This window comes from Patiria miniata, unplaced genomic scaffold (assembly GCF_015706575.1).
Source record: "Patiria miniata isolate m_02_andy unplaced genomic scaffold, ASM1570657v1 HiC_scaffold_25, whole genome shotgun sequence".
In the NCBI taxonomy this organism is placed as follows: Eukaryota; Metazoa; Echinodermata; class Asteroidea; order Valvatida; family Asterinidae; genus Patiria; species Patiria miniata.
In genome coordinates this window covers 11,546,265-11,574,095 of record NW_024037064.1, presented here as the reverse complement: position 1 = coordinate 11,574,095, position 27,831 = coordinate 11,546,265, and the positions used below count along the sequence as shown (strand labels likewise).

The 27,831-nt window shown below is 41.6% G+C and overlaps 3 protein-coding genes across 3 annotated transcripts; 2 read left to right on the top strand and 1 right to left on the bottom strand.

Annotated features, from left to right (window-relative positions):
* On the bottom strand, positions 1-882 carry LOC119733041 (alpha-protein kinase vwkA-like). The gene has a single exon (XM_038206621.1). It carries the CDS (start codon positions 880-882, stop codon positions 1-3), a length of 882 nt encoding a protein of 293 aa, XP_038062549.1.
* Positions 883-4,238: 3,356 nt separating this feature from the next.
* On the top strand, positions 4,239-13,328 carry LOC119733040. Its single transcript, XM_038206620.1, has 11 exons — positions 4,239-4,520; positions 5,340-5,412; positions 6,545-6,642; positions 7,621-7,894; positions 8,254-8,313; positions 8,775-8,863; positions 9,753-10,014; positions 10,667-10,780; positions 11,610-11,669; positions 12,297-12,382; positions 12,957-13,328. The coding sequence occupies exons 1-11, from the start codon at positions 4,395-4,397 to the stop codon at positions 13,326-13,328; spliced, it is 1,614 nt and encodes a 537-aa protein (XP_038062548.1). The 5' UTR covers positions 4,239-4,394.
* On the top strand, positions 13,198-26,235 carry LOC119733231 (ZP domain-containing protein-like). Its single transcript, XM_038206818.1, has 6 exons — positions 13,198-13,519; positions 13,985-14,127; positions 21,012-21,275; positions 22,199-22,304; positions 23,506-23,695; positions 25,414-26,235. Exons 1-6 carry the CDS (start codon positions 13,352-13,354, stop codon positions 25,569-25,571), a joined length of 1,029 nt encoding a protein of 342 aa, XP_038062746.1. The 5' UTR covers positions 13,198-13,351; the 3' UTR covers positions 25,572-26,235.
* Positions 26,236-27,831: the final 1,596 nt, after the last annotated feature.

Below are 27,831 nucleotides of genomic sequence, written 5' to 3'. Positions count from 1 at the left end.
TCACGATATTGCTAATGATGATAACTCATATGTGGCTGTTTCGCATCGTCGAAGTAGTTCGCAATTAAACACTGTTGCATTGCTATCTCCAATGTGTCTTGCCAGGCTTTCGTGGCGTGGCATCACACTCTCCAGGACGGGCTGAAGAAACCGGCTGCATAAGTCGTTGCATTTGTGGTTTTGGAAGAACTTGATCATGCCGATGTCTCCCAGGTCGGTGGGGCCGAAGAAGCCGTACTGGAAGGCGGATATACTGCTGTGGATGGCGGGGTCGGTGAACACGTAGCCGTGGTCCTCACGAACTCCTTTCAGATCGCACACTAGGATTTTCCCGTGGGAATGGTGGAAGGTGAAGTGACTGAATGCTGCTGGCACTGCGCTCGGTACTGTCTCGTACCCGGAGTTGCTCAGAAAGCTGGTGAACTTGCCCCTGAGGTATTTCTCGATTGCTACGGTGTCCCCCTCAGGGATCATCTCCGTAGAAGTGTCTTTGGAGCTCGCCCGCTTGCCTTTGACTTTCTTATGGAACGGAATAAAGCCAAGGAACATGAAGGCGGAAGATGAGTTAATTTTCGAGATCTCCGGTTGGATGAACTCGATGGATTCGATAGATGGGTACATTTGGTTGAATGCCCTGGCCATCTCTTGAGCTCTTTCCGACGCGCGGATATCGGCCTTGTAAGCCAACTCTCCTATCCTTTCGCACCACACTTCTTTGTAGATTTTCACCACACATTTCTTCCCCTCCACGCGCCAATCGCCCTTATAGGTGCCCCGGTAAGCTCGCCGTGACCGGCCCTCAGCAAACCAGTCGTTCTCGAACTCCACCCACCTATTCGTTCCCTCGATAGGGTGGCAACTGTTGCTTTGATAACTGCCCATCCTGTCGCACAGATTTTGCCTATAAAATAATCATTACAAAGTGCCTATTAAAGACAGATTGTACATCTTGGACAAAAACACGAATGTGACACATCGTTTTTCCATTAAAATCACGTTCATTTCGAATGATAATCGCTCACGTTAAAGGTTGCATTTCTACACTTAATGATTTGTGAGTTGAAGTCTGTAGTTATTTAACGTGTAAAAAAACTTACGGTCTTCTTGTTCAAGCTGAGCTGAAACGTTGATAGCCGCTACAGCCGTTTAACAAGTAAGTCTAATGGGCATATGCAGGTGAGTAATCATAATTCTCGGTTTAGCAACGACGCAAGAAAATTAAAGCACAGTGTTCATCCGCCATGTGAGCTCTGTTACATTGTAGTTTGTACTCATCCGCTCAATGACTACGACTATCATTGTTTTCGGGTGGGGCGTGGCTTTTCAAGTTTTGTTTGGTTGTATGTTTTTATGCTTTTTTATTTCTGTGATAATGGTTTTCGTTGATGGGGTTTCTGACTACGTTTTCGAGTTGTAAACTACGTTGTCTTTCTGTCTTAAAACATTATGGCACGTCATTGTGAAACGTTTATTGCAATGTAGACGAAACTATTTGTGGAACTATATTATTACTTGTGCGCGCATTGATACTCAGATAACAGAAGACGTCATGCCATGGAAGCGACCTTTACAATACAGCAGCTTCCATGTCACTGTTGATATTATAATCCCAAATAACCCACGCAAATACACGATAAGTTTATTCGCAATTCTGTATAGTACCCCCTGGTTAGGGCGGTGTAAAGCCAATCCAGTGATGGCGTCCTCATGTCAAAGAACATATTCGTTCGTTCTCATAGTAAATCAAGAAAGTGGTATGAAAGTTCTGTTGGGCAGAAGGGCTACACATACAAGCTTTGGCTGCCCGAACACTGATACTTATACTTGGGTGTGTAAAAAAAACCCCGAAACCCTAATTTTGGGACCATTGTTTTGGTGAAGTTCTGTATGTAGCACTTTCAAAGTCTAGGATATGAAAGTTCAGTTCATAAGCTGTCTTTCATTAGTGCTAGAATCATTCAAATCACTCATGTACTTTTCAAGTTACGGAATTGTAAATACAACCTATTTACGGCATGCAATTTTTGGAAAACGCAAAAAATACTAGGGTGAAAGAGCAGCTAGTGGAAGCGTGCTACTCGACGCCATGGGGACGAGGTTGGGTTGTAATGCGTAGATGATAGAGATCAGTGGTAAAGTTTGACCCTTGGCACCGACATTCCCGTGCAATGTCAAAATGATAAACATGTACACTGTTGCACGTATGGGGGCGCTGTTAAGATATCATTTGGGGGTATAAACAAACAGTTTCAAAGTTTACGTGAAGTATTCTTCACAAATTACATTTTTCGGTCTGAGTTTTTATTCTGAAATAAATTATAAAGTATTACTTAACCTGCATCAATGGACCAATATTAAGGCCTAAACGTCGTTACATTGCTTCCATTCATTAAAAAAGTACTATTTTATTAGTTACACTGGCACAAGTGAATGTAATAATGATGACATCGGAAGCAATGGAAACATGTTGTCGGTATGAAATATCTAATAAGGTTTACTGAACTAATTCCGTTTGGCCATGTATGTAAATCTTTTAGAATTGTTCTAATTCATTTTAATCCGTAGTATGCAGAACGTTGTATATTTTTTAAAGCATATTTTTTGCGTAGGCACACCTTATACCTCTCATGTGTATGTTTGTGCTTCACTTGCATATAAACTGTAAATTTGAGTCACACGAGACCTGGGCCCAATTTTACGGCGCTGCTAAGCACAACAATTTGCTGAGAACAGAGCAAAGTCTGGCTTATAAAAGCTGGCCATCAGCAAAAACTCCATGTGATTTTCAAGCTAAGCAAACAACAGCTGAATTTAAATCGCTAGCAATATACATCACATAGAATTTTGGCTGGTATACTGCTTTAAAAGCTAGACATTTGCGCTCAGGAAATTTTGTGCTTAGCAGCGCCGTGAAATTGGCCCCTGATCCCATTACTAGGTACAACCATCTTTTTTTAGGCGGTTTTTAAATGTGTGCATTCGATTTTGAATCGACAGTTTTTAGCCTTTGTTAACATGTTACTAATTCTGAATCAGTCTATGTAAAGACTGTTAATTATCCAGTATTGTTTAGTTGGACTGTGTATTATCTTGTTTTGCCTTGAAACAAGAGTTTTCATTTTATTCCTTTAGTAACGGATGTGGGGTCGCGACTCCCTCGTTCAGCCCCTTACGAAGGTTATGTAACTAGTAATATGGGGCCAAAATACATAAATGGATTGCTAAAGTTCCGTATTAAATTTGTCCCCCCCCCCCTCACCACCTCTTTAGCACCGCCCCCACTTCCTAAAAGCTAGATCCACCCCTGCCTAATTCCCTTCTGAAAAGATGTTGTTAAATTTCTCTCCGTTTTAAAACATCATTTGTATCCATTTTCTGTGTATTATTATTCAGAGCGTCAAATTGAAATTACAATAAATTCTTAGATTGGTCTATTGAAACATATACGAACCTTCAAAGTTGTTTCTTTAAACTAACTTACCCCAAACATTGATGAGCATTGTCTTTATATCAAAGCCCTACTGGAACATTTCCGCGTTGGTGAGTTTGATTTTTGTTGCCGGATCTAGGCCTGTTTTCATCTACCTATATTTTCAGGAAAAAAAACAAATGAAACGCCTTTCCCAACCTAACTGTTGCTTGGTGTTGATCTCCCTTTCATGATGCGCTTTGTGCAGCTTTGTGTGCAATGCAGGTCGCAGTTCAAAATCTGCAAATTAAACAAAGTTCACGATTTGCCCGACTACCCAAAGTCTTTATGTTGCTTGGTGATGGTGTTTCTTTCAGGATACGCTTTGTGCATCCATACCGTGTGTGCAATGCGGGTTGCAGTTCGCCATCTGCAAATAAACAAAGTTCACTATTTGCCCAAGCTACTCAAATCTTTATCTACGTCAGTGGAAACCCGGACATACAAAAATGTCCATCAAACGGATTATCGTCTACACAGCTGCCCAGATACCACGGATATTTGCGGATTTCAAAGATTGCTCACAAACAATGTTCCATTTATTACATTGTATTAAGATGTATACATTTTGTTACAATGTATACTTACTTACAGAGTGGTGAACTCGAATTTGATATTGTGACAACATTGGACAGGACAAATCATAAAGCAACTATTATCACATGTTGTCGTTGAAATACTTTAATTCTGGAAAAATCTGCGTCTGTGTTGTATAGCTATTTAAACAGGCAAAAAATAAGTAATACCCCTCCTGGGTAAATGGCTCCCCTGTACAGTAACCAGATAGATTTAACTGTTCTTATAGTAAATCCGGGTTAATTGATAACTGGTAGTTCATCCAGTTTATAAGGGGGTTGGAATTCCAAAACCCGTGTCAAAAGTAGAAAACGTGCAGGAAAGAGCAATATCCTGGTCCGTCTGCAAGATGGGTGGTTTGCTTCAGGCTCTGCTAGTTATAGTCTTTCTTCAAGGATGCCACTGTGGGGAGGTCCACTCGTCCCATGTCAGAGATTTAACTTTATCTGTGAAGGCGGCTGAAAACGAGTCTCAGGTCAGTGCCAAGGATCTGAAATACCATTGTGCATGAACATTGGTTTTTCCGAGTTTTATCTCGATATATCCTGATCCTTGTGTCGAAACACATTATATGAAATATTGTTGGGACAGGCAAACCTAAAATCTCCAAAACGTAAGCTTCTCACTATAAAAGACATTCAGTGCTTTACCCGTTACTATTATATTTAATTGAACCGGCCTGCTGACTAAGCACTGTTAATAGCACGGTGTCGAGTGGCAATCCAACCTGTGTAAACTTTGTCTTTGTCTAGCAAACCCTTGAATAGCATAGAGTACACAGTATTTTTTTTGTATAAACACAACGCCAGTAGAGGCAAAGTCCATAACCAAATATTGGTGAACCCGCTCTGAAAAATAAATAGTCTGATGTCGCATAATTTGAATTCAAGCTTTTGAGATTTTGAAATAGAAACAGTGAAAATTTGATCAAATTTAGATTTGTTGGTTTTGTTTTAGTTTGGTTGTTTGGTAGTTTTAGTTTAAATGTCTTTAAAAAAATGTTCAAAAAAAGAATAAAATGTGGATTGTTGGTGATTTTTTTTGGTTAGTTACAGTATATTTGTCATTTTTCAAGCCCTGTTTTCTCCATTGAGACTTTTCTAGTTTTTGTGGAAATTGATAGAATGAAAAAAGCACAACAAAGCAGCCAAATGTCTTAGAGAGATCCATGACATACCAAGTGAAAGCTTATTTCATTCTCATTTCATTAACGTAGTTACCTCCAAACGTGAGTTTTGCAATATCTGACTCATTTTTGGCAGAGCGGGTCACATTTAAACATTTCTTTCCACGGGACACTGTTGATGTTTCACCTGGTCAGCATGATGAACAACCCGCCATTAAGTCACTGCAGTGCTCAGACTCTGGTAAGCTTCTTTTTCTCTTCAATTCAGATTATTGTTTTTGTCAATTGCCTTACCCAAACTACGGTGTATAGTTAAAACATCCCTTCTACTATTCTACTCTCATTCCATCGGAGAGTACCAGCTCTTTAACACTACCCCCTATACATACAGCTAGCCATTACCCCCATCACACCGGAGGTGCGGTGCCACTGCGGTGCTTGTACGGCATAAACCGCAGTGGCACCGCCATGATCGCCGTGGTTCCGCAGTGGTTCCGTCATTGATCGCCGTAGCACCGCGGATAAGTGTCAAAACCGCGGACCTTCGCGGTGGCCGGGCACGGCGTAAACTTTGAACATGTTCAAAACTTCCGCAGTGCCACCGCGGGTTGGGCAAATCTGCAGTGGGATCGCCGCGGCACTGCCATGACCGCCGTGGCACCGTACAAGGACTGCAGTAGGACCTCTATCACCGCCGTGCCTCTGCAGTACAACCGCCGTACAATCGCGAAGGTCCGCGGTTTTAACAGTTTTCCGCGGTGCTACGGCGATCAATGACGGAACCACTGCGGAACCACTGCGGAACTACGGCGATCATGGCGGTGCCACTGCAGTTTATGCCGTACAAGCACCGTAGTGGCACCGCACCTCCGGTGTGACGGGGGTATGACGGGTAGGGGAAAACTATGAAAAACTATACTGCCGGTGTCACCACGGTGATGTCGGTTTTGACCAAAAACCGCAGTGGCACCGCGCCTCCGGTGTGACGGGGGTATAAGTAAGAAATATGTGTCGTTGTACCGAAGGATACGGGCACCGCAATTCAGGTGGCTGAATTCGAGCCCATAAACTGAAGAATTATGTCTAAGGTCGCTTTACAGGACGGTGAGACTGTAGCACACATTGTACTATAACAAAAACCTGACTACACTTTGTGATATGATAAGGTTGCAATATACAGTTAATAAGATGGATGACGTTGCACAAAATTGGACAAAAATGTATCTTTTTTTCTCATAAGCAAGGTCAGTGGTGGGTAAGATTTTTTTTTTCTATATCAGATAAGTCAGATAAAGAACATTTGTTCAATTCCCTGCTTTTTCCCTGCATCTTTGACTTTAATGTTAAATTTATTTTGATTGATATTGGCCTAGCATCCTCTCCTGTTATTGTGGAGACCTGGCCCGATCCAGCAGTCACCAGAATTCCCACCTTCGCCGATTGGACTTTCCATTTCAAATTCAACCAAAACGTGAGTGTGAATACTGATCCTTCTATAATATCCATATTTTCGAGCAGAAAGAGCGCTGTAATGGGCGACGCCAGGAATGTCGGGGGGGGGGGGGGTGGTTGGAGCAAAGCACTTTTCCCCCCAAATCGTTATACTTTCTCTAGCATGTTCTCAGTTTATTTATATTTTTTCGAGGATGGGTGGGGTAAATTGGCCCACCCCAACCCACTAACACCCCTGCAGACGTCCATTTTGTTAAATGTGTATTACATAATAGCAAACAATTATGACTTCACCGCTCCTCTTCCTTCCCCCCCCCCCCCTTTTGGGATGCTTTCCGTGGGGAGTCTCTCCCCCCTTGCCCCCCCCCCCTTCTTGACAGAAACAATAGAAATATCTTCTTAATTGAAGCATTTAAAAGATGAAGTTGTTTGAAAAGATTATTGTCAAAAAACTTTCGATATAGCAATTTTGCGTCAGTCACGTCTTTTGTAACCGTCAAATGGGCGTCAGCACAGTATTTGTAATCATTTTTTGGGGGGGACTTTTGTTGAAAACATAGCGCACTCTGCACAAGATACAATGGCATAATCGGGACATAATTTCAATGAAAATGCCCCGTGTAGAAGGCTTCCACGTGATCGCAAAGGTGGCGGCATCCGACAAACGGTGCATATACTTGAACATATCATTGAACAGTGTGTTGCGAACGAATGTACGCAGAACTAAGTGTGTTAAGCTCGCTGCACACGAGAGCTACGTGCCTAGCAAAAAGTCATTCGAGGCAAACAGATAGACATTTGCCTCACGGCCTCGAGAGGCAGAAAACTCAGTAAAATTTTACCGCACACGGTGAGCTACGCTGCTGAGCAAACGGTCTCGAATGACTTTATGCTCATCACATAGCACTCGTGTGCGGCGAGCTTTACGGAGATAAGTGAGTTCTGTCATAATCCATATTGTGAAAAATTGAATGGAATTCCACACACAGGTGAATAGAGCGACCAGACCTGTTTTGTCAAGGTTTACTACAGGGTCGGCGCTTGGGTATTTTCAATCGACGCCTCCGCTGGTGACAACGTTCATTTCCCTGCCCCAGACACAATGCAAGTTGTTGTACCCGCGAACATGAAAGCGCTGCTAGCTGGAGGGCAAGTGTTTCATGTGCTGTTGGATGAGGGCATAGTGACCGGTCCTGGGCCATGCTATGTTCCATCAGCTGCCGTTACGGACCCCAATTTCTACAAAGTATTGTACAGTGGCTTGCCAGATCGTAAGAACATTACACCATTTGTAGAAGTAGGCTTATATCGGTTTATTTTTGACAAGAGTGAAGTGGGGAGGAATCGGTTATGTGCAATAAATATAGTTTATGAATTGGTGTCCATGTGCATGTAAATTGCACGAGGCTTATTCTTGACTTAACTGCATGTATACTTAAGGTTGCTTAACCACTCAACCTCTCCAAAATGATCAGCTCCTTTAGTTTTTTGCTTGATATGATTTTTTTCAAAGACTTCTTTTTTCCAAAATCTAGTTAACAAGAATGAATTGTGTTTATCTTTATATTAAGTCGCACCATTTTGTGGCGCTTTTGATAACGAAATAATGTTGTTTTCTGTACTCCCGTAGGATACTACGATACTCCGTACTACACAACTCCAGCGCCACCATCAAGTTGCTCTGACACAGGTAAGATACGACTGCTTGTAACACTGTAAGCTCGCGAAGGGCGCCCTCACTGTTGACATGTTTTGATTATTTAAATCAATCGGGTACAATGGAAGTACTAAGACTTGACTACTCATGCGTAACTGCGTTAGAGGAACACTTTGACACGTTTGTTACGTTTTATCCTTACGACTACTTTTTCTTCATATTGTTCGAAAACGATTTTGGCCCAAAGACTAAAGCAACGTGTCATGAAAAAAATTTTTTTAAGAGACTACCAGCTTATGCTTTACTCTAATTACGCTATTAAACAAATCTAAGTAAATACAACGGCCTTCTGTGTCTGATACAGTGCTAAGAAAATTGACTTAAAATGTAATCCTACCAAAAGTAAATGATGCCAAGAATATGTCTTATAATTATGGGATTCAAACTGTATTTTTGGATGACTGTTGGAAGCTGTGAAATAATTTCCTTTACAGAACGTCCCACTGTCATTCAGTCTTGGCCAGCTGATGGATTTTACTCTTCACTCAGCATAGCTAAACTAACCCTCAAGTATGATCGAGAGGTTAGTATCAAATTGGATTACAGGTAACAATTAACTTTTGTTTGCATTAATTGGGGATGTAAAATTGAAAGTTTGGTGATTTCGCATTTTTGTTTTGTGCGGCGATTAATTGTGCAAAACAAGACTCCGCCATGATCTCCAGATCCTAACCATTCAGCGAGCGCCTTCTATCGAGTCTTCGGTGACCCGTTGTTTTGTTACCAAAGAGCGTGGCAGCTCAAGTGCAAATCAACAGCTTGGACCGAATGTTTGCTCGAAACTAAGTCACAATTTGTAAAGTTAACACCAAATGGCTGCTTACCCGGATAGCATTAAATTTACATGTTCATATCAGGCGTTCTGTGCATACGTGAATATCTGAGACTATCTGAGGCCTGCTTACCAGTGCAATTTCCTGCAAATTAGCAGTTGGCACTGCACTTGATGCTCTTGATGGAATTCCCATTACACGTATTTGACACCATATAAAAGATTAATGACGAGTAGTAATTCATATTTTCCGGAGCCACATTTTACTAGAAGAAAGAAAGATACTAAGTCTTACTACTAGTACGTAATTTAACTATTGTTTGTAGACGAGCCATCTGTCCAACAAATGTGTCCTTTAAATAACTACTTGAATTTGTAATTGTTAATTGGTTTTTGTTACATACTATCGGGTTATGATTTTGAAGAATACGTTTAAATAACTCAACCATTAACATTCTTTAACCATCGCTGTATCTAATAATTCTAATGCTGGAAAGTTGTGCCCTTAATGAACCTAATAAGTCAAAAGTGATCTACTGAATTGCCACTCAATCAGTACAAATTGATTGTTCCCATAGTTTTTTGCTAACATACTGAGGATCGTGCATTTTGGTGTTTTTTTCTTCCAAATATTCATTAGGTCACGGTGGCTCAGAGCCTAACAGGTGTTTACATATACAGACGACATGCTTGGCAGTCTGCCCAGAACTGCGACATTGTCCAGACGGCTGTAGACACAATAGAAACAGACTGTTATTCGTCGATGAATTTGGATCTACATGATTTGGATGGTAATGGAGTGTTTACCATTATAATGGCTGAGGATGTAGTGACTGGTCCTGCCCCTTGTAATGCTTCTTCTGGTTGGCTTGCTATCACACTGTACACCGGCTCACCACCAGGTAGGTATCTGTTTTACACTTGACTGCTGTGGTGTGGAACATTTTTTTATATTTTTTTTTAATTCTTTGGCCTCTCTGGTGATAAACTGCCATGTCACATTGCGTGTATAGCAGTCAACAGTTGTATTCTGATACCATGTGATGGTGTCCACCTGCCTTGCTTTGTTGGATTTGTCAAAAACAACAAAATCTGTATGTAATGTTACTACTGTAGATTCTTTAGTACTTCTTCAGGGAAAATAATCCGCTCTTCGTAGATTTGGAATAGTTCTGCTACCTAATACAAGCCATGAGAATTCATAACATCACACGTTATCTACACGATTTTTTATGGGAGTTATAGTAAGTGCAACATTCTTTCCTATATTCCATAAGTAAATGCATATAAATACAGCTTGACGTCATCACATAATTATCCAGGCGGTCGACATGTTTAAGTTTTTTGAATAGGCAATTCGGAAAAATAACATGGGGAACATACAGACGTAAAAAGGCATCCACATAAGTTTATTTGTTGCCATGGCATAAACGCACTCCTGCAGTTTGATTATGATCTAAATTTAGATGACAGCTGGACAGTGTGATAATTAAAAAAAAAATGGGATGAAATGACTAATAAAGGCGTTGTGTTTTCTGCATCATTTTGACACAGCTACTGATGGGGCCCCAACATACGCATACATCACCGAGCAGTTTGGAGACTGGACGACGCGTGACAACCCAGGCTTCCAGCCAACAACCGAATATTGGCCAACAACCCAGGAAGGTGTAGTATACTCAACTTCCATGATATGCAGGACAAAAGTTTTTAACTCGCCCACCTATGTATATAACACTCTGGTAACTTGTTGGACTCAACTTCCAATAGTCAGTTGGCGTAGATTGAATGTTCGACAACATTCTGACTGACTGGTCCAAAGCATCAAACTTGGCAGATAGATTCTTATAGTGAAGACTATAACTCATAGGAAGGTTGTGAAAACTACTAAACTTCCAAAACAATACACGACAGAACAAACTATTAACTCACCCACCTACCCATACACTGTAAGTTGGTTAAAACACTGTTGTATAGCCAGTGTTGTTGACCCAACATTGGTATGAAATTACATTATTGTTGGTTTATGTGGGTAACAATTTACCAACTAGTATGGCTTCATTGGGAGAATCGTATATTCCAAATCAACCTTTAGACCATTAACTTTTATAATCATCATTAACATACTCAAAAGTGTAGTTTGTCACTCATGTCAGATGATTATTTTCTACAATTTAGCACATCTTAATTGGGTTTACTACATACCTACAATAAAACGGGGACATTTATGTTAAAATAACATACTTGTAAAGTTGTATCAGACTTGTATGAAAACGAACAGGGATATTAAAATTCTGTGAAATGTTGGACGGTTATGTTGCTCATGCAAGGTTGAGAACAAAATCAATTCTTGCCATGTTTCGGGACGCCATGTGGTGTTAGACTTATGTTGCATGTTTATCACAATGCCTAAATATGTAGAAATTTCATGATCTCATTTATTACACAAGTTAATAACTACCAGTTAATTTATTTTCTAAATAACCTCGTTATGTAGTTACAGAATCACCGTATAGAGTGCCAGCAACAACTCCATGGCCGGACTGTGCAGGTTTGGGTAAGAGGGTTTTTCCCTTCTAATTTTACAGTTGGTTATCAGATGTCCTAGCGTTTGATTCCCAGCTCCATTTACTTCAAATTTGGGAAACAATCAATATCTTATTTCTTTGTTTCCCTTGATCGCAGGCCCTTAAAAAATTCTAACGAAATCGTATGCACTAACCTTAGGTCTTAGAAACCATATTCCTTCACAGAACTCTGAAATCTGATTAAATGGAATGACATTCTCTCTGATTGAATTAACAAATTGCAAAAATGCAAAATCGGAAAACCTATATTACAGCCCAGAATCTGACCCTCACAGGGGTTGGACTGTCAATACAATAAATTCTGAATAGTTTAAGATGGCAAGCATGCAATTATACATTCTTTTATACCGTCAAGCAAAAACTGTTCACGTGGCATTAACAGCTGAACCCAGCTATACACCCCTCCAACATGAACAACAGTACCAGTAGCTCTTCTCTTCCGTGTCTGTATGTGTGAATGTCATAACTTAAAATTATCACATTCGGTACATCTTTCAATTCAGATACCTCTTATCACTTAGCCTCGAGTCATTACTGTGTCGGCATGTCAGTTGTACCCATATTAATACCTAAGTTATTGATTGATGTTTCTATAGCATATCCTGCTGTCGTTGAGGCCTGGGCTGACGCTACAGTCAGCCCCTATTATAGCTGGATCTGGAATTTCAGATTTGATCAACATGTGAGTATACTAGCCAACGAGGTAGTCATGCTAAAGTGTGTGAGCATAGATGATGTATCATGTTCCATGGTTCAATTAATCATTTCAAAGCTTTTATTTTTGTTTATTTATGCCTGTCTGCAGCGATGCAAATAAGGTAGTAATAACTTAAAAGTTCAAGAACTTCCCTATACAATGGAACAGAGATGTGGAGTCCATCGATCACAAATCCATCACAAGTCTTCCAGTCCCAATACAGATCAAAAGCTATTTAAATGGGCTTTGACAAAGGCATTCCTTTGTTGTTGTTTATCTGTTATTTCTTGTGACTGGACTTGTTCACTGGACTTGTGAATTACTTGCGACTGGACTTGTGATGGACTTGTGATTTACTCGACATCCCAGCGACGGAACCACTCTGAGAATGCCCATTAAGGTTAAAACTTTCACATACTAGTTATGAACCATTGTTTTTGGATTACCTTTGTTTTGATAAACCCTGTATGTAATTTGAGGCCAAGAGGTTTGTACGTACAATGGTAAATGACTTACTTGAAAGAATATGAACTCACTGCCATTGAAATTCAAATTGCAGATAACCAAGGCAACAGGCTCCAGTTGGGTCTATGCTAATTTCTACGAAAGCAGCGGACAGTTTAGATTAGGAATCCCCACCCGGGTTACTTACAACGTCCGATTTCCAGCTCCCGACACGCTGCAAGTTATAGTCCATGATCAACCACCTTATATGCCAAGTTACCTGCCCATAGGACAGGAATATTATGTCCTACTTGATGAAGGTGCAGTAAATGGCGCAGCTCCATGCTATTTACTGATGAGGTCCCAATATACACCAGTCATGTACTTGAGGATTCAACCACATCATCGGAATCTGACAACCCTACCAAACAGCCTACAGAATTCACAACAGAGGAGATCGGATGGTCTACCCACCAACCCCGAGTGACTCAACCACCCCTCTTGCCATCAATGGACTGCTCCGATTCTGGCATGACGGTCTTCATCCCCCGCTCTGTGATTGGCGATGCCCTGTCGTCTCATTTGCATTTTCTTGACCCGGCGTGCGTCGGTAGTCATCATAACACCAGCCACGTTAAGATTGCAACAACTTACGACCGATGTGGAACTTTCATGGAGGTATATTCTAAAATATTATTCTGACTTCTTATTTTTTTGTACAGCTTTCATTTTAGTTCTTAACGTGCCTTTGTGAAAGTTTACTGCAAAAGTTTACCTAAAAGTTGAACAAAGAAATTGACTGTAGCGGTTTTGAACCAGCGACCTCCTGATTGCCACTCCGGTGCTCTACCAACTAAGATATCCAGCCTTTTGTTGGTGGTCGATTTCTTTGTGCAACGCATTTAAACAATGTTACAACGCAACAATTGTTGGCTTCATGTTGTGGTCTTTTTGAAAGTTTGGCATATACAAACTGTGAGGTCAGTGATATATACATTGTTTGCTGCAATTGTCAGGATTAGCTGAAGAAAATACCTTGAAATAAATATACCAAGGTTTCATGATTCTATTTTGAAACGTGCGTTAAAACGTTTCCTTGTGGTTTGTTTGCAACATTACTTGTTTTCGTTTGTTTTCTGGCAGGTTCATGGAGACAGTGTGATTTTTTTCAACGTCATTCACGATGAGGCTGTCCCTGTCGAACCAGGCAGTGTTATAACCCGAGACCGAGATATCGAGATTCCAGTACAGTGCATCATAGATTTGGAAGGGTTCGCTGAAATAAGGTGGGTCTGGGCGAAGTATGCTGGGTTAGAACCCACGACTGATAGACTGAGAGATTGAGATTTCTGTCCAGTGCATAATGGACGTAGAAGCAGTGTTGTAGTCGAGTCCATCACAAGTCCATTCACAGGTACAGTCACAAGTAACTGGGTGAACAATGAAAAAGGAATTTTTTTAACAGTTCATTTGAATGACTAGTGACTTGACTTTATAAGCCTGAAGGACTTGTGATGGACTTGTGATGGACTTGTGATGGACTCGACTACAACATTGCTTAGAAGCTAGCTTTTGTTGGATGCTAGAGGGTATACCTTGAGACCAGGATATTGGGATTCCGGTGTAGTGCATCACGGACATTGAACGAAAACCGTTGTGGGTTGTGAGTGGAATGAAACCTGGTTACATTTAACCTGATACCTAGATGTTAGGATTGCAATCGATGCATCATGGATGTTGAACGGACTGCAGAGCTGGGACGGATTGGAGGTACCCATAAGACCATAGGTCAAATGTACAGTGGACAATGCATAGATTGCAGGACTTGGATTGAGTTGGAAGGAAGGACATAGGCCAGGAAATAACCAGAGACAAGATATTGATATTCTGTCCAGTGAGTCATGAACATTGAAGGGATTTCAAGTTGGATGGAAATAAGCAAGGGTCTAACCTGATACCTGTAATAACCCTCATTATATTATTTAAAGGCTTCAATGATGAGCCACTATTATTCTAGTTAAATGCTTCAATCACAGCAAGCTCACATGTGTTGTATTATGCATCCAACATGGCACATATGCATCAGAACAGCAGAAATCGTGTCTGTGTTTTATTCAGTCTGAGATCGGATTATTATAAAGCATTGGACATTACATTGGCGACGAGGATAAACAGAAAAAACCTCTGATGTCTGGGTAAGCAACTGAATACCTAGTAAAGCAGAAACTTATGCAGAAAAAGGAGTGAATTTGTGGTGAAAATTGACATTGACATCGTGTACTTTTGGTGTAGTAACAGCATGGCCACGGGATCAGGACAGCAACCTGTACCGATAACTGTTGTAACTGAAACCAGAAACTTGAAGAGTCAACCATTTACTCACCCTGATGACCAAATATCAACTGGAAACGCTTGGGAAGAATGGCTAGAGGGCATAGAGAGAGAATTTCGCTACTTCAAAATTAGCAGCCCCATCGACAAAAAGGATGCCCTGATCATTTATGGTGGCAAAGAAATCGCCAGACTGGAGAAAAGCTTACCCAATCCAGGGGATGTGGATGATGTTTATGAGAAACTGAAGACAAAACTAAACAGTTACTATACCCCAAAGAAAAATAAACATCATGCCAGATACCTGTTCCTGAAGATGAGACCCACACCCCAAGAAACCACCATGGCTTATGCAGCTAGGCTAAGGGAAAAGGCCATTCAATGTGAGTTTGGAGACACTCGTGATGACCGAATTCTAGAGCACCTGGTCCAAACCATAACAAGCAAATCCCTCATCCAGAAAGCCATTAACAAGAAGTGGTCGCTGACACAAATGTTAACAGAGGCCGCACAGATAGAGGATACGTCCTTGCAGATAAGCAGCATGAGACCCCCTGATGACGGAGCAAGCAATGTGGCCAAGGTGGGATATCAGCAATCATCACGACAGAAGAAATCCACCGGTGGGCATTATGGAAAGCCCAAATTCCATAAATCACCACCGTGCGCATACTGTGGACTGACCGGCACCCACCCACAAGGCAAAAACTGCCCGGCCTACGGCAAGAAATGCAACAAATGCCAGAAGTGGAATCACTTTGCATCCGTTTGCCGAGCCGACCGACTCCGGGCAGAAAGCAGAGGCCCGCCCAGTCAGCCTGTTCCCCCCAAAATATGCCAAACCCAAGCAGCGTGGGAATCACGTAAAGAAGACGAGCATGGAAGAAGACGATCAAACTTCTTCTGATGACGAATTCTTTGACCAGGCAGTCAAACACCTGAAGCAAGTGCGGAGAATCGCAAAAACCGTCCATGACGACAGCACAGTCACAGTCCGCATTGACGACGTTGATGTACGGATTGAGCCAGACAGCGGAGCAGAGGTAAACATCATGGATGAACACCAACACAAGGCACTGCAGCACAGATCGAGCAATCCACAATCACTACAGGCAAGCCATATCAAACTACACACCTTGCAGAGCGACTTACCTGTAAAAGGGGAGTTTCGGACGATCGTCAGAAATGACACACGTGGAGCAGCAAAAAAGTTTGTTGTTGTCAAAGGCAGAATTAACTCGCCTCCACTTATCAGCAAAAACACCCTCATTGAACTGGGGATGATGAAACTCCAACCAGACGGCTCCCTTGCAGAAATAAACGACCTTCGAATTCCAGAGAACACCCAGACTGTCAAATCAATCAGCAACACTACCACAGCTCGCCAGCAGACACAGAAAATCGTCGAAAAATACAAAAGGGTATTTCAGGGTATCGGCCTGATCCGAGATGTCAAGAGCGACACAGACATCTTCGCAAAATTCAACATGAAGCCAGAAGCAGCACCAGTAGCCCAGAAACCGAGACCTGTAGCATACTACCTCCAGAAACCATTAAAAGAATGGTTAGACCAGTGCATCAAGGAAGGCATCTTTGAGGAAGTTCCCCCAGGCGAGCCAGTGACATGGTGTTCCCCACTCGTGGTGCAACCAAAGCCACGATTCGGACAGACGCCGAGAGATGAGCTACAACCACACATGATCAGAGCCAGTGTCGATCTACGCGTCCCAAACAAATTCATGGAGAGGAACAGGATCACCCAAGGGCCTGTGGTTGAAGATTTCATGTACAAGTTCCATGACTGCAAAGTCTTCTCTAAACTTGACATGAAACAGGGCTATCACCAGCTCCTACTAGACCCAGAATCGAGAGGCATAGCAACCTTCAGCACACCTTGGGGCAATCTGCGTCCAAGACGATTAGTCTTCGGTGCCAAAGCATCCCAAGATCTCTTCGATGAGACTATCTTCAAAATATTTGGGGACATCCCAAAGAGCCTCAACCAGCGAGACGACATTCTCTTGGGAGGGCGTAACATCGAAGAACACGACAAAGCGTTGCAAGCAGTCTTGCAAAGAGCAGCTGACTTTGGCATTACCTTCAACCTTGACAAATGCCAGTTCGGAGTTGAGGAGATTGAGTTCTATGGCTACAAGTTCACAAAGGATGGACTCAAGCCGACTCCCGACAAAGTTCGAGCAATCAAAGAGAGCAAGGCCCCAGAGTCCAAAGAAGCTGTGAGAAGTTTCCTAGGCATGATTGGATATCTCTCCAAATTCATCCCTAGATATACATCACTGACAGCACCGCTGAGAGAGCTGACACACAAAGACAGCAAGTTCAAATGGGGACCAGAAGAGAACGCAGCCTTCGAGAAGCTGAAGGACAGTATCACCAATGAAGATACCATGGCGTACTTCAACCCAAAACTGCCAATCACAGTGCGAGCTGAAGCAAGCTATCATCAAGGTCTATCAGCTGGACTCTTCCAAGAGACTCCCAAAGGACTTCAACCAGTACACTTCATCAGCCGCACCATGACACAAGCAGAGAAGAGATACAGCCAGACTGAGAAAGATGCTCTAGCTGTCCAGTGGGCGAAAAACAGATTTCGCATCTATCTTCACGGTGCACCCAAATTCCGCATCATCACCGCTCACAAACCTCTGATACCCATGTTCAACAAGACGACAGCCAAGCTCCCTCCAAGAATTGAGAAATGGGTGATGAACATGCAAGACGTCGACTTTGAACTTGTCTATGAACCAGGCAAGGACGAAGCAGACCCGCTAGACTTCCTTTCCAGACACCCCCTGCCGGAGACTGGAACGGATAGCACCGAGAAGATGATAAAACAAGTCATAGAAGCAGACCATGCAGTTATCATCGACCGAATCAGAGATGAAACCCAACATGACAAACAGCTCCAGAAACTACACAAGAGAATCCGTGCGGAAGACTGGGAAAGTCACAGAAAGGACCCAGACATCACACCTTTCTATTCAATCCGACAGGAGCTGTACGAAGCAGACGGCCTGATGTTCCGACTTAACCGCATCGTCATACCCAACTGCCTGCAGCACAAAGTCATCAAGGCAGCACACAGCTTAGGACATCTCGGGATGACGAAGACCAAGCAGATGCTCCGAGAGAAATACTGGTTTCCAATGATGAACAGTATGGTGGAGCAGATCATCGGACAATGCTACGAATGCCAGGTAACTACAAAAGACCATAAGCAGCAACCAATCAAGATGACACCCATACCAGAGAAACCATGGGAAGTTATCGCTGTAGACTTCGGAGGACCGTACCCAGATGGTCACTACAACCTAGTCGCTGTAGATAAACGTACGAGATACCCAGAAGTCAAGACTACCCACTCAACGGCGTTCAAACCGACAATGGAGAAATTGAAGGAGATGTTCGCTGCACACGGGATACCGCGACGACTAGAAAGCGACAATGGGCCCCCTTTCAACTCCAAGGAATTCACTGAATTCGCCAAGCGAGAGGGACTCCACCACCATAAAGTCACACCAGACCATGCCAGAGCTAACGGAGAAGCCGAGAGTTTCATGAAGTTGCTGAACCGAGCAGAGCAAATTGCCCATCTTCAGAAGAAGAACAGAAACATCATCATCCAGGAGATGCTCACTGGATACCGCTCAACGCCACACCCAGCAACTAACATCACACCATACGAAGCACTGATGAACAGACCGGTGAGAACAAAGCTTGACCACCAACCCGGAAAACACACTCAAAACATCAAGGACAGCATCATTGACGAAAACGACAAACAGTACAAGGAAAGGCTGAAACAGAATGCTGAAAACAGGAACACAAAACAACACAACTTTGTAGTTGGAGACTACGTCCTTCTCAAACAGACCAAGAAGAACAAATGGAGCACAGCATATGAACCGGCATTCTACATTATATACTGCATCGATAACTCATCCATAGCAGCCAGAAGAGTCACCGACGGGCGAGACATTTATCGAGATGCCAGCCACTTTAAACTTGTCAACAGCGTAGTGCGCAACACAGATGACGTAACCATGCATCAGGATGATGCAGAATCCGAGGACGACTGGAGAGAAGGCATTCTTCTTCAATCGAACCCTGAAACCCAGCCAGATGAAACCAGTCCTACACAACCAGATCTCTCTTCAAACAAAGAATCTACATCCAGATCTGTCTTCACACCGCCAGAAGCAAAACCATCTACGCAGACATCACCAGAACCACACACTAGGCCAAGAAGGAACCGCCAACGACCAACCTACTTGAGAGACTATGTTGACTAGAAAAGAAAAAAAAACCAGAAAAAAAAGGAAAAAAAGGAAAAGAAAGGAAACGAATCAGTTTCAAAGAAAAAAAAAAACGAAATTAAGGATTTGTTCAGATATTTTCAAAAAAGAGATGGAGAAAGAAAACAAAATAGTTTCGATTGGAAATTGTTCATTATAATTAAGTTTTAGTTCATTTGGATATTCCTTCAGAAGTACTAAGGAATTTTATTAGAAAAAAAAAGAGATTAAGACAAATTCAGATGAGAGCGAAAAGAAAAATATTTGCAAGAAACTGAGACTGGAGAAATGAACACTAGGATTGTTTTCCTTATAGCAAACGAGATCAAACAATCTCACTTAAACTTTCAGAGCTAAGTTCTTCAAAGAAAAGGAGAAGTGTAATAACCCTCATTATATTATTTAAAGGCTTCAATGATGAGCCACTATTATTCTAGTTAAATGCTTCAATCACAGCAAGCTCACATGTGTTGTATTATGCATCCAACATGGCACATATGCATCAGAACAGCAGAAATCGTGTCTGTGTTTTATTCAGTCTGAGATCGGATTATTATAAAGCATTGGACATTACAATACCTAGCTGTTGAAATTCGAGTCTAGTGCATTATATATGAAACTAGAACAGATGTCTAAAATAGAGTTGGGTTGAAGGGGATTAGCAGGGTTACAACCAACAATGCATGAAATGTCAGTATAATACACTTTTGTTCCGAACAAAATGTCTAGTAAAAACTGAATAATGATCGCCATTGTTTACATTGTTTACATTGTCCGTAGGCTATCTTAAGCTTTTCAGACTTTTCTGGTTCATAGTGTGAACTAGGATAGGTTGGAAGGAACCATGTTGGAACCCGAGACCATACTGGTTGTTAGTCATGTGATGCATCATGGCCATTGAAGGGATTGGATTGCTGAACTAGGTTCTGATGAGGAAACCAGGCATATGAGGCTAGAGTCCCTGTGATCATATACTTAAGAGGATTTAACTGGGCTATAAGGTAGGTTGGAGGGAACCATGTTGGAACCCGAGACCATACTGGTTGTTAGTCATGTGATGCATCATGGCCATTGAAGGGATTGGATTGCTGAACTAGGTTCAGATGAGGAAACCAGGCATATGATATATTAAACCAGAGACCAAGGTATAATGATTACTGAGGGAACCAATCAGATGAAGTGATATAACCAGAGACTATAAGGTATTATGATTCTAATCCAGTGCATGGATTTGGATCGCTGACCTGGGTTGATTGAAGAACTCAGGCAGAGTTAAACCCAAGACCTAGATATTATATTCCAGGCCAGTGAATGATGCACATGGATGCTAACTTACGTGGGTTGAAATTCAGAAATGACCAGGCTGTGGTAACCCAAGATTTAAATATTAAGAATTGAGGCTAGTGCATCTTTGACTTTAAGTAAAGGATCACTGGATTGGGGGGTTTGGAGGAAACCAGTAAGAGGTGCAACCTGAGACCAAGATATTGACGGTATTGATTTTTCATCTTTTCATAATGCAGTTTCCGTCCGGATACCTCTAAGATCACATTCCGCGAGGATGGCTTCGGCTCCTTCAACTTCTCCCTCAGACTTTACCATGGCAACGATTACACCACGCCCTACCAGCCTGCTGACTACCCCGTCCACGTCGCGATGGGAAACAAACTCTACTTCGAGGCTCGAACTTGGAGTGAGCCTGGACTGGAGCTGTTTGTGCAGACGTGTCGTGCCACGCCTTCCTCCAACTCGGATGATTTTCATCGTTACACTTTCATCCAAGATGGGTGAGCTAATGGTTTCTAATGTGCAAATGAAATTGAGTCATGTGTACCCTTACATCTTCAGCATGTTCAGATTCACACAGCCAAGCTACTGATGGTTCATCTGTCGAGGTAGTTTTAACAAAAGAGTTGTTTTTGTTGGTAGGGGATCAGAAAATGATTTGTGTGTGCTATAGGTCTTTGAGTTCATGTATATTTAAATATAATCAACAAAAGTCTCACACCATCACACAATCGTAGCCCCCCCCCCCCCCCACCCCTTACAAAACTATCCCTTGGAAATATCCCATGGGATCGCCATGGAGATTTTTCATTGGAATACAATGGAGATTGCCCATGGGTTCGCCATGGAGATTTCCCATAGTGGTCCATGGGGTTTTGGACCCCACGTACCGCCTGGAATTTTCACCTTGGGGTTTTTCCCATGGAAAACAAATGGTGTCCATGGGACAGCATGGCGGGTTTTTTTTTGCTGTGCTTGGTGTTCCCATGAGACACCATCGTGTTTTTTTAAGAAAATACCATGAGAATCCTTATTACTCCCATGTCTTTCCCATAGCCTCGCCATATGACGTTTTTGTAAGGGCCCCCACCAAGGTTACAAAAATAGAAATCAAAAGGCTTATATACATGTTTCTGAACAAAATGGATATCAACTCATATTCAGAGTCAAGTACAGGCCTTTTTTCTATTTGTTTAAAATGTGGGCTAGGAAGTTGTGGTTCCCTGTGCTTCCTTTGATTCTGCACAGGAACCACAAAGAGAACAGTAATGACATTCTTGATCTTATACCCAAACGTGTAATTGACATTAAGAGGATCTTTTTTTCCCAATTAAATCAAAAATATATATATTGAAATGCAAATACTGGCATAGAGTCATGATCACCCATTTTACTGTTCTTTCATTTAATTGTTATTGTGCAGGTGCGTTGAGGACAACACAGTGGTGTTCCATCCATCAGACGACCCGGACATAGAACGTTTTGAGATTGATGCCTTTGCATTCGTAGATGCCCTACCTCAGCCTGTGGTAGGTGTTTAATCTTTTTGAGGTTGTGCATGAACTGTAGCGGGCGCTGTATAGCAAAGCAGCAAGGTCAAAAAAAGAAAAGTGCCTTTGTTGTTTGACATGTACTGTGCATATGTTGTGCTGAAGTAGATTTGGAGTGGTTTAACATACCAATACAATCTAGTAAGTCTGGGCACAGAGAATGAAACCCTTATAGAGCAGGTTCTAATTGTTTTCTTGCTGGTTTAGTTGCCAATATTCTTATATAAATGACAAAGCGTGCATACTGTACAACTGTACAGAGTGTGCCAAAAGAGTGAAACTGTTGGAAAAAACAATGAATGAACACAGTTTCATTGTTGTTTTTTTCTTCAATGAAATTAGATATTACATTCAAGCCTGACTATACCTTAATCCACTCATTTTTACCCCATGCTATTTGGGTACCTCAATCCAAAAATACAATCCATTAAGTAAAAGGGTGTAAATTTTTACCTAGGTCACTCCCACGTGTGATGTCATTAACTTCAATGCCTATTCAATGCCTATTCAGTGCTCAACCCATATTTAGCATGTCCAAGTAGTGGATTGGCAAATGGTCAGGCTTTGATCTGATATAAAAGTTCATTGATGAAAAAACAATTAACAGTTTTAATTATTTGTTTGCCTGTATGTTGCATTTTGTTTGGCACACTCTGTATGTACTTTCAATTACATAACAGATTTGGAATGATTTAACATTAAGGCTTGGCATTCATAATAAAAATCAAATAGAGCAAGTTTCTCACTGTTCTTTGGAAAATTCCAAATCTTAAGTAAATTTCTTGTTTGTTTCACTATATTCTTATTCATATATCTGCCAGGCACCATGTCATAGACCTACAGTTGCATGTCAGGTTAATTATTTTTTTATTTATTTCTTATTGATCCTGGGTGATCCACTCAGTGAGAAAAACTCACTGATCTCCCATGGATCCCAGCTCCCACAAAAATACTGGTCAGCAAGAATGATTCAGAAGCAGATGCAGGATTTTCAAAATCTCAGTGGGCTCAGATTTAAAAAGCCAAGAGTTTCAAGGGGGGGGGGGGGGCTGAGGCTAATGATTGTAGTTGATGCACACAGAGACAAATGATTCTTTTCCATCTTAATATCAGGGACCTAGATGTTGTAACTTAATGTCTCAAGTTTTATCTAAATTCCAAATCTGTTCCTTCTTTATAGGTGTACGTCCATTGTGACATGGTTCTGTGTAACTCCACTGATGCATCCTCGCGCTGTGCCATTGGATGTCCCACTAGAAGCATGAACTTACTCCCCGGTGTGCACAGACGCCATGCCAGATCTGCGTCTGGTTCCCGCGCATATGCCATCACGCAGGGACCCATATCTGTGCTGGAAGATGGGGGGAAAGGTAGGGAAAGGAGGAGGGGTAGGCTATGAAACATGGAGCATGACTAGGGTGGGGATGGGTAGGGTGGTAGGGTGTAAGTGTTAGTCAAAATTTTTGGGACTCTGACTACTGTGTTTGAGAGTGCCAAACATAAGATGGTAAAAACATGCAGTACAATAGACTGACAAATGAAACAACCAGTCCAACACCCCTTTAGTACTGCATCAATTAACTGTGTCAAAAGAAACATCTGATACCCAGTGTCTATTACTGCACATTATTTATTTATTTTTACACGAAGTCATGCCACCAAACTACTGAAGGGTCAGTCTTTTTGGACATGTACTAGTCTAGCCTTGCCCTTTATAGCCTCAAATAGAAAAGGTGCACAGTGTTGAATAAATGTCATGTCAGTCTTGATTTCAGACCTTGAACTTGGCTGGTGCAATAGTGGAGACCTAGTCTTTACCTCATGAGAATTTTGGAGACATTTGTTAACTATAGAGTCAGTATGTAAGTCGGCCTGATTTTGTATTGCATGTTTTTCTGCACTCAAGGTGCAATTAGCCTGGTGTTATATGTACAGTGGAGTTGTGGGTGGGATAGGGAGGGGCAGAGAGATAGGGTGGATGACATTTGGTAGGCTGGGATGGGGCAGGGTGGAAGGGGAGGGTAGGGAGTCATTGGATGTGCTGCAGGGATGGATTGATTGGAAGGGATTAAGGGAGTGATTGGGTAGGGACGAGCAGGATTGATGTTGGTGGATATAGGTTAGGGCAGGATATGTGTAGGTGGGAAGGGTAGTGTGCAATTAGACTGGGTGTGGTGGGCTGGGTGGGATGGAGAGGAAGTTTGAGGGAGGATTAGGCAGGGAGGGGAACTGTAAGTGTTGTGGAGTAGGATATAATAGTTCAGATGGGTAGAATGGGACATGGTGTGGTGGGTTGGTATATATAGGGATAGAGAGGAAAATATAGGGAAGGATTGGTATAGGGAGGAATAGTGTTTGAGTAGGGTACATGGTATAGGGTACATGGGATAAGATGGTATGCAGTGGGACTGTGTGTGTGGTGGACAGGGTGTGATTGAATGGAAGGTGGGGGATTAAATGGGAGGAAGTATAGGAAGGATTAGAGTTGTTGTAGGGAATAGGGTGGTGGAATAGGGTACCATGGAGTGCGTTGGGTGTGGTATGGATGGAGTAGGGGTTAAGGGATGGATTGTTTTTGTGGTGGTGGGGTAGGATATAGGGCAGTTTCGAGTCGGACTTAAATTGGTGCGGTATGGTTGGCAGGGTGGGATAGATTAGGGATTAAGGGATAGATTGGGCAGAGAGTAGTGTTGAATAGAGGGGTGAAATGTAGTAGATGGGATGGTGTAGGGTGGAGTGGGGTATATTATTTTGATTAAATATATTTGGTTATGATGGCATACATGTATAAAGAGTGTGGAGCATGGTTGCATGGGTGGGTATGACACAGTGGGTTGGGATTTCGATTAGGATGCGTGTGGTGAGATGTTTGTGTCAAATGCAGTTGGGGTAGATGTTCGGGTATGGTGTTAACTAGACTAGGCTGGGATGAGCAAAGGAGGTGGGGTATTAAAGGATGTGCAAATAAAACCCAAAATATGTCCATTTTCAAATGTTGAATTTGTTGAGTCAGATAATGGCATTTTGTGTTAAATTCCTGCCCTAAAAATTTAGCATCTGTACGCTTTTGTTTGCTTTTTTTTCTCAGAAGGAAGTGAGATGTCGTCTGTTCAGCTGCCAATCCTTCTGACTACTGTCTGCCTATTGGTTGGCTGCGTGCTGGTACTTGGCACACTGATTGTTGTGATGCGTAAACGCAACCAACGCCTTCAATTGTACTCGCCACTGGCCACTGAAGAAAACTAGACACAGGAACTGTCTACTAGTCTTAGTTCATAAAAGATTTAAGAGAAATTGAGAACAATTAAAGTAAAAATCTTTTATGCTGATAGGCATGGATGATATTTAATAGAAATTGATTTAATGAAGTAAAATTAAGTTGTCTTAAATTTTAATAGCTGTCGTATTCCAATAAAAGTAACTGGCTAACTAGATTAGTAATCACATATTTTTCTTCAAGCTCATATGGCAAAACTAATCAGTAACTAAATTTTTTTTTTATTTAGCTTTTTCCCCATTTTTATTCTTATTGAGAACAGTTAAAGTAAAAATTTATTTTTCTGATAGGCATGGATGATATTCAATAGAAATTGATTTAATGCAGTAAAATTAAGTTGTCTTAAATTTTAATAGCTGTCGTGTTCCTATCAAAGTAACTGGCTAAGTAGAGTAGTAATCACATATTTTTTCTTCAAGCTCATTAGGCAAAACTAATCAGTGACTAAATTTCTTTTTTATTTAGCTTTTTCCCCATTTTTATTCTTATTAGCAGTAGGAAATTGCTAATTACCCGGAAATTAAAACAAATGCCCTGCCGATTCGATGAGAAAAAAAGTAGCTCAATTTGGTGCATTGAGTGGCCAACGATTTTTTAACACCCTCTTATGAAAATGAATGAAATTTTTGCATTAATAATAAAAAAAGTAAGAAAAAATAGCTTTTTCTTAATTCTCGTTTAAGCATAATTTTTTTAAATGCTTATCACTCACGGCTATCTCAATGTCAAATGCTTACTAATTAATAGATAAATAAATCGTCGAATTGATGTTGTTGCAAAAGTCGTTTGAATGCTTTCTTTTGATTTTCAATGTTTAAAAAAACATTTGTGGGTGTATTTTTCAATAATAAGTCGGGAAAAGGTGTTATAGATCGATTTAAAACGACTGTCAACGTCGAGGTAAATTAAAAAACCCTGGATATGACTTCGTCCCTCCTTTTTTTTTTACTTTGTTACACCTTTTTTTGCCCCCCCCCCCGCGACGCTCATGCACGTGTGTACATGAAAAGCAATCATACAACATTCTCCCTCTTAGACTTGAATTTATGTGTACTCCCCCCCCCCCCTTCTTTGTATCTAGTCCAATTTCTGAATGTTCCCAGCCGGCCAGAAAAATCCCCCCCCCCCCTTCAAAGAGTCATGTATGTCCACCGCACTACACTCAAAACATCCCTCTCTTTATATAGAGATCAGTGCATATGCATGAGACTTTAGGACATGTAACCAGTCTACTTTGTTTACTGAAGGCGCACCGTCGATTACGTGCTTTCTGTTAATTAATGTTATATATACCATTATACCATGTTAGAGTTATAATCTTCAATTAATAGCGTGACATTTTTTAAAGTGCCGTTATATTTTTTTATATTCTTAGTACAACTTAAGTTTTACAATTAGTTTGGAGGCCTTCAGCTCTGTAATAAACTAAGTTTTGGGCCGAGCCTAACTTTCCTACGCAACGTACTTCGCCGCGCCATGGCCTACGTCCGTCCGTGCATACGTCCGCACGTGCAAAACTCGCAAGCATCGGGCCTTTGCAGACGTACCGTAAGTTTCACTTTTGTCGTTCAGTCGTTGGCAGTGTTCAATTTGTGGACGCTACTTTTTTAATTCATGTTATCTGAACATGCAGGACATTTCATGAGTATCAAATGTGAATGAAATCCGTTGTTTTGAACGGATTTTTATGGTTGGACTTGTCGAGAAAGTTCTGCACATGAGTTCGTTCACGCACATGACGTACATGCACATGAGCTGCTATATCGTGACTCGACGACAATTTCGTGTATTGTGGATCCAACGGCTCTCTCTTGAGCGGAAAAGAATGTTGCATTCTGACGCCACTTTTTTCAATGAAGGTCAGACATCGAACAAATATTGGTAATACATGAATCTGGGACTGAAAAAAAAACATTTCCTGTTTTGTTGGAAAATACAGTCGTTTGACCGGTTCCGCAATCGCAAATCGTCTGAAGCGTCTTGTGGCGAAAAAAACGCGCTTTCACAGGAAGCTACCTATCTATAAATATGCGCAAATTACTCACCTACTTCATGATATGAATAGTTTTCTGCGATCGTTTGAAAGAGAAATTTGCCAGGACATTTTGTAGAGGTCGGTGCTTTGACCGGTTTCGCAAACGTTTTCCGGTTTCGCAAACGGTGCCCTCTGTGAGACTGGACTGAAAATATTCCTTGTTTACTGGCCAAATCTAGATCGTTTTTGCCCCC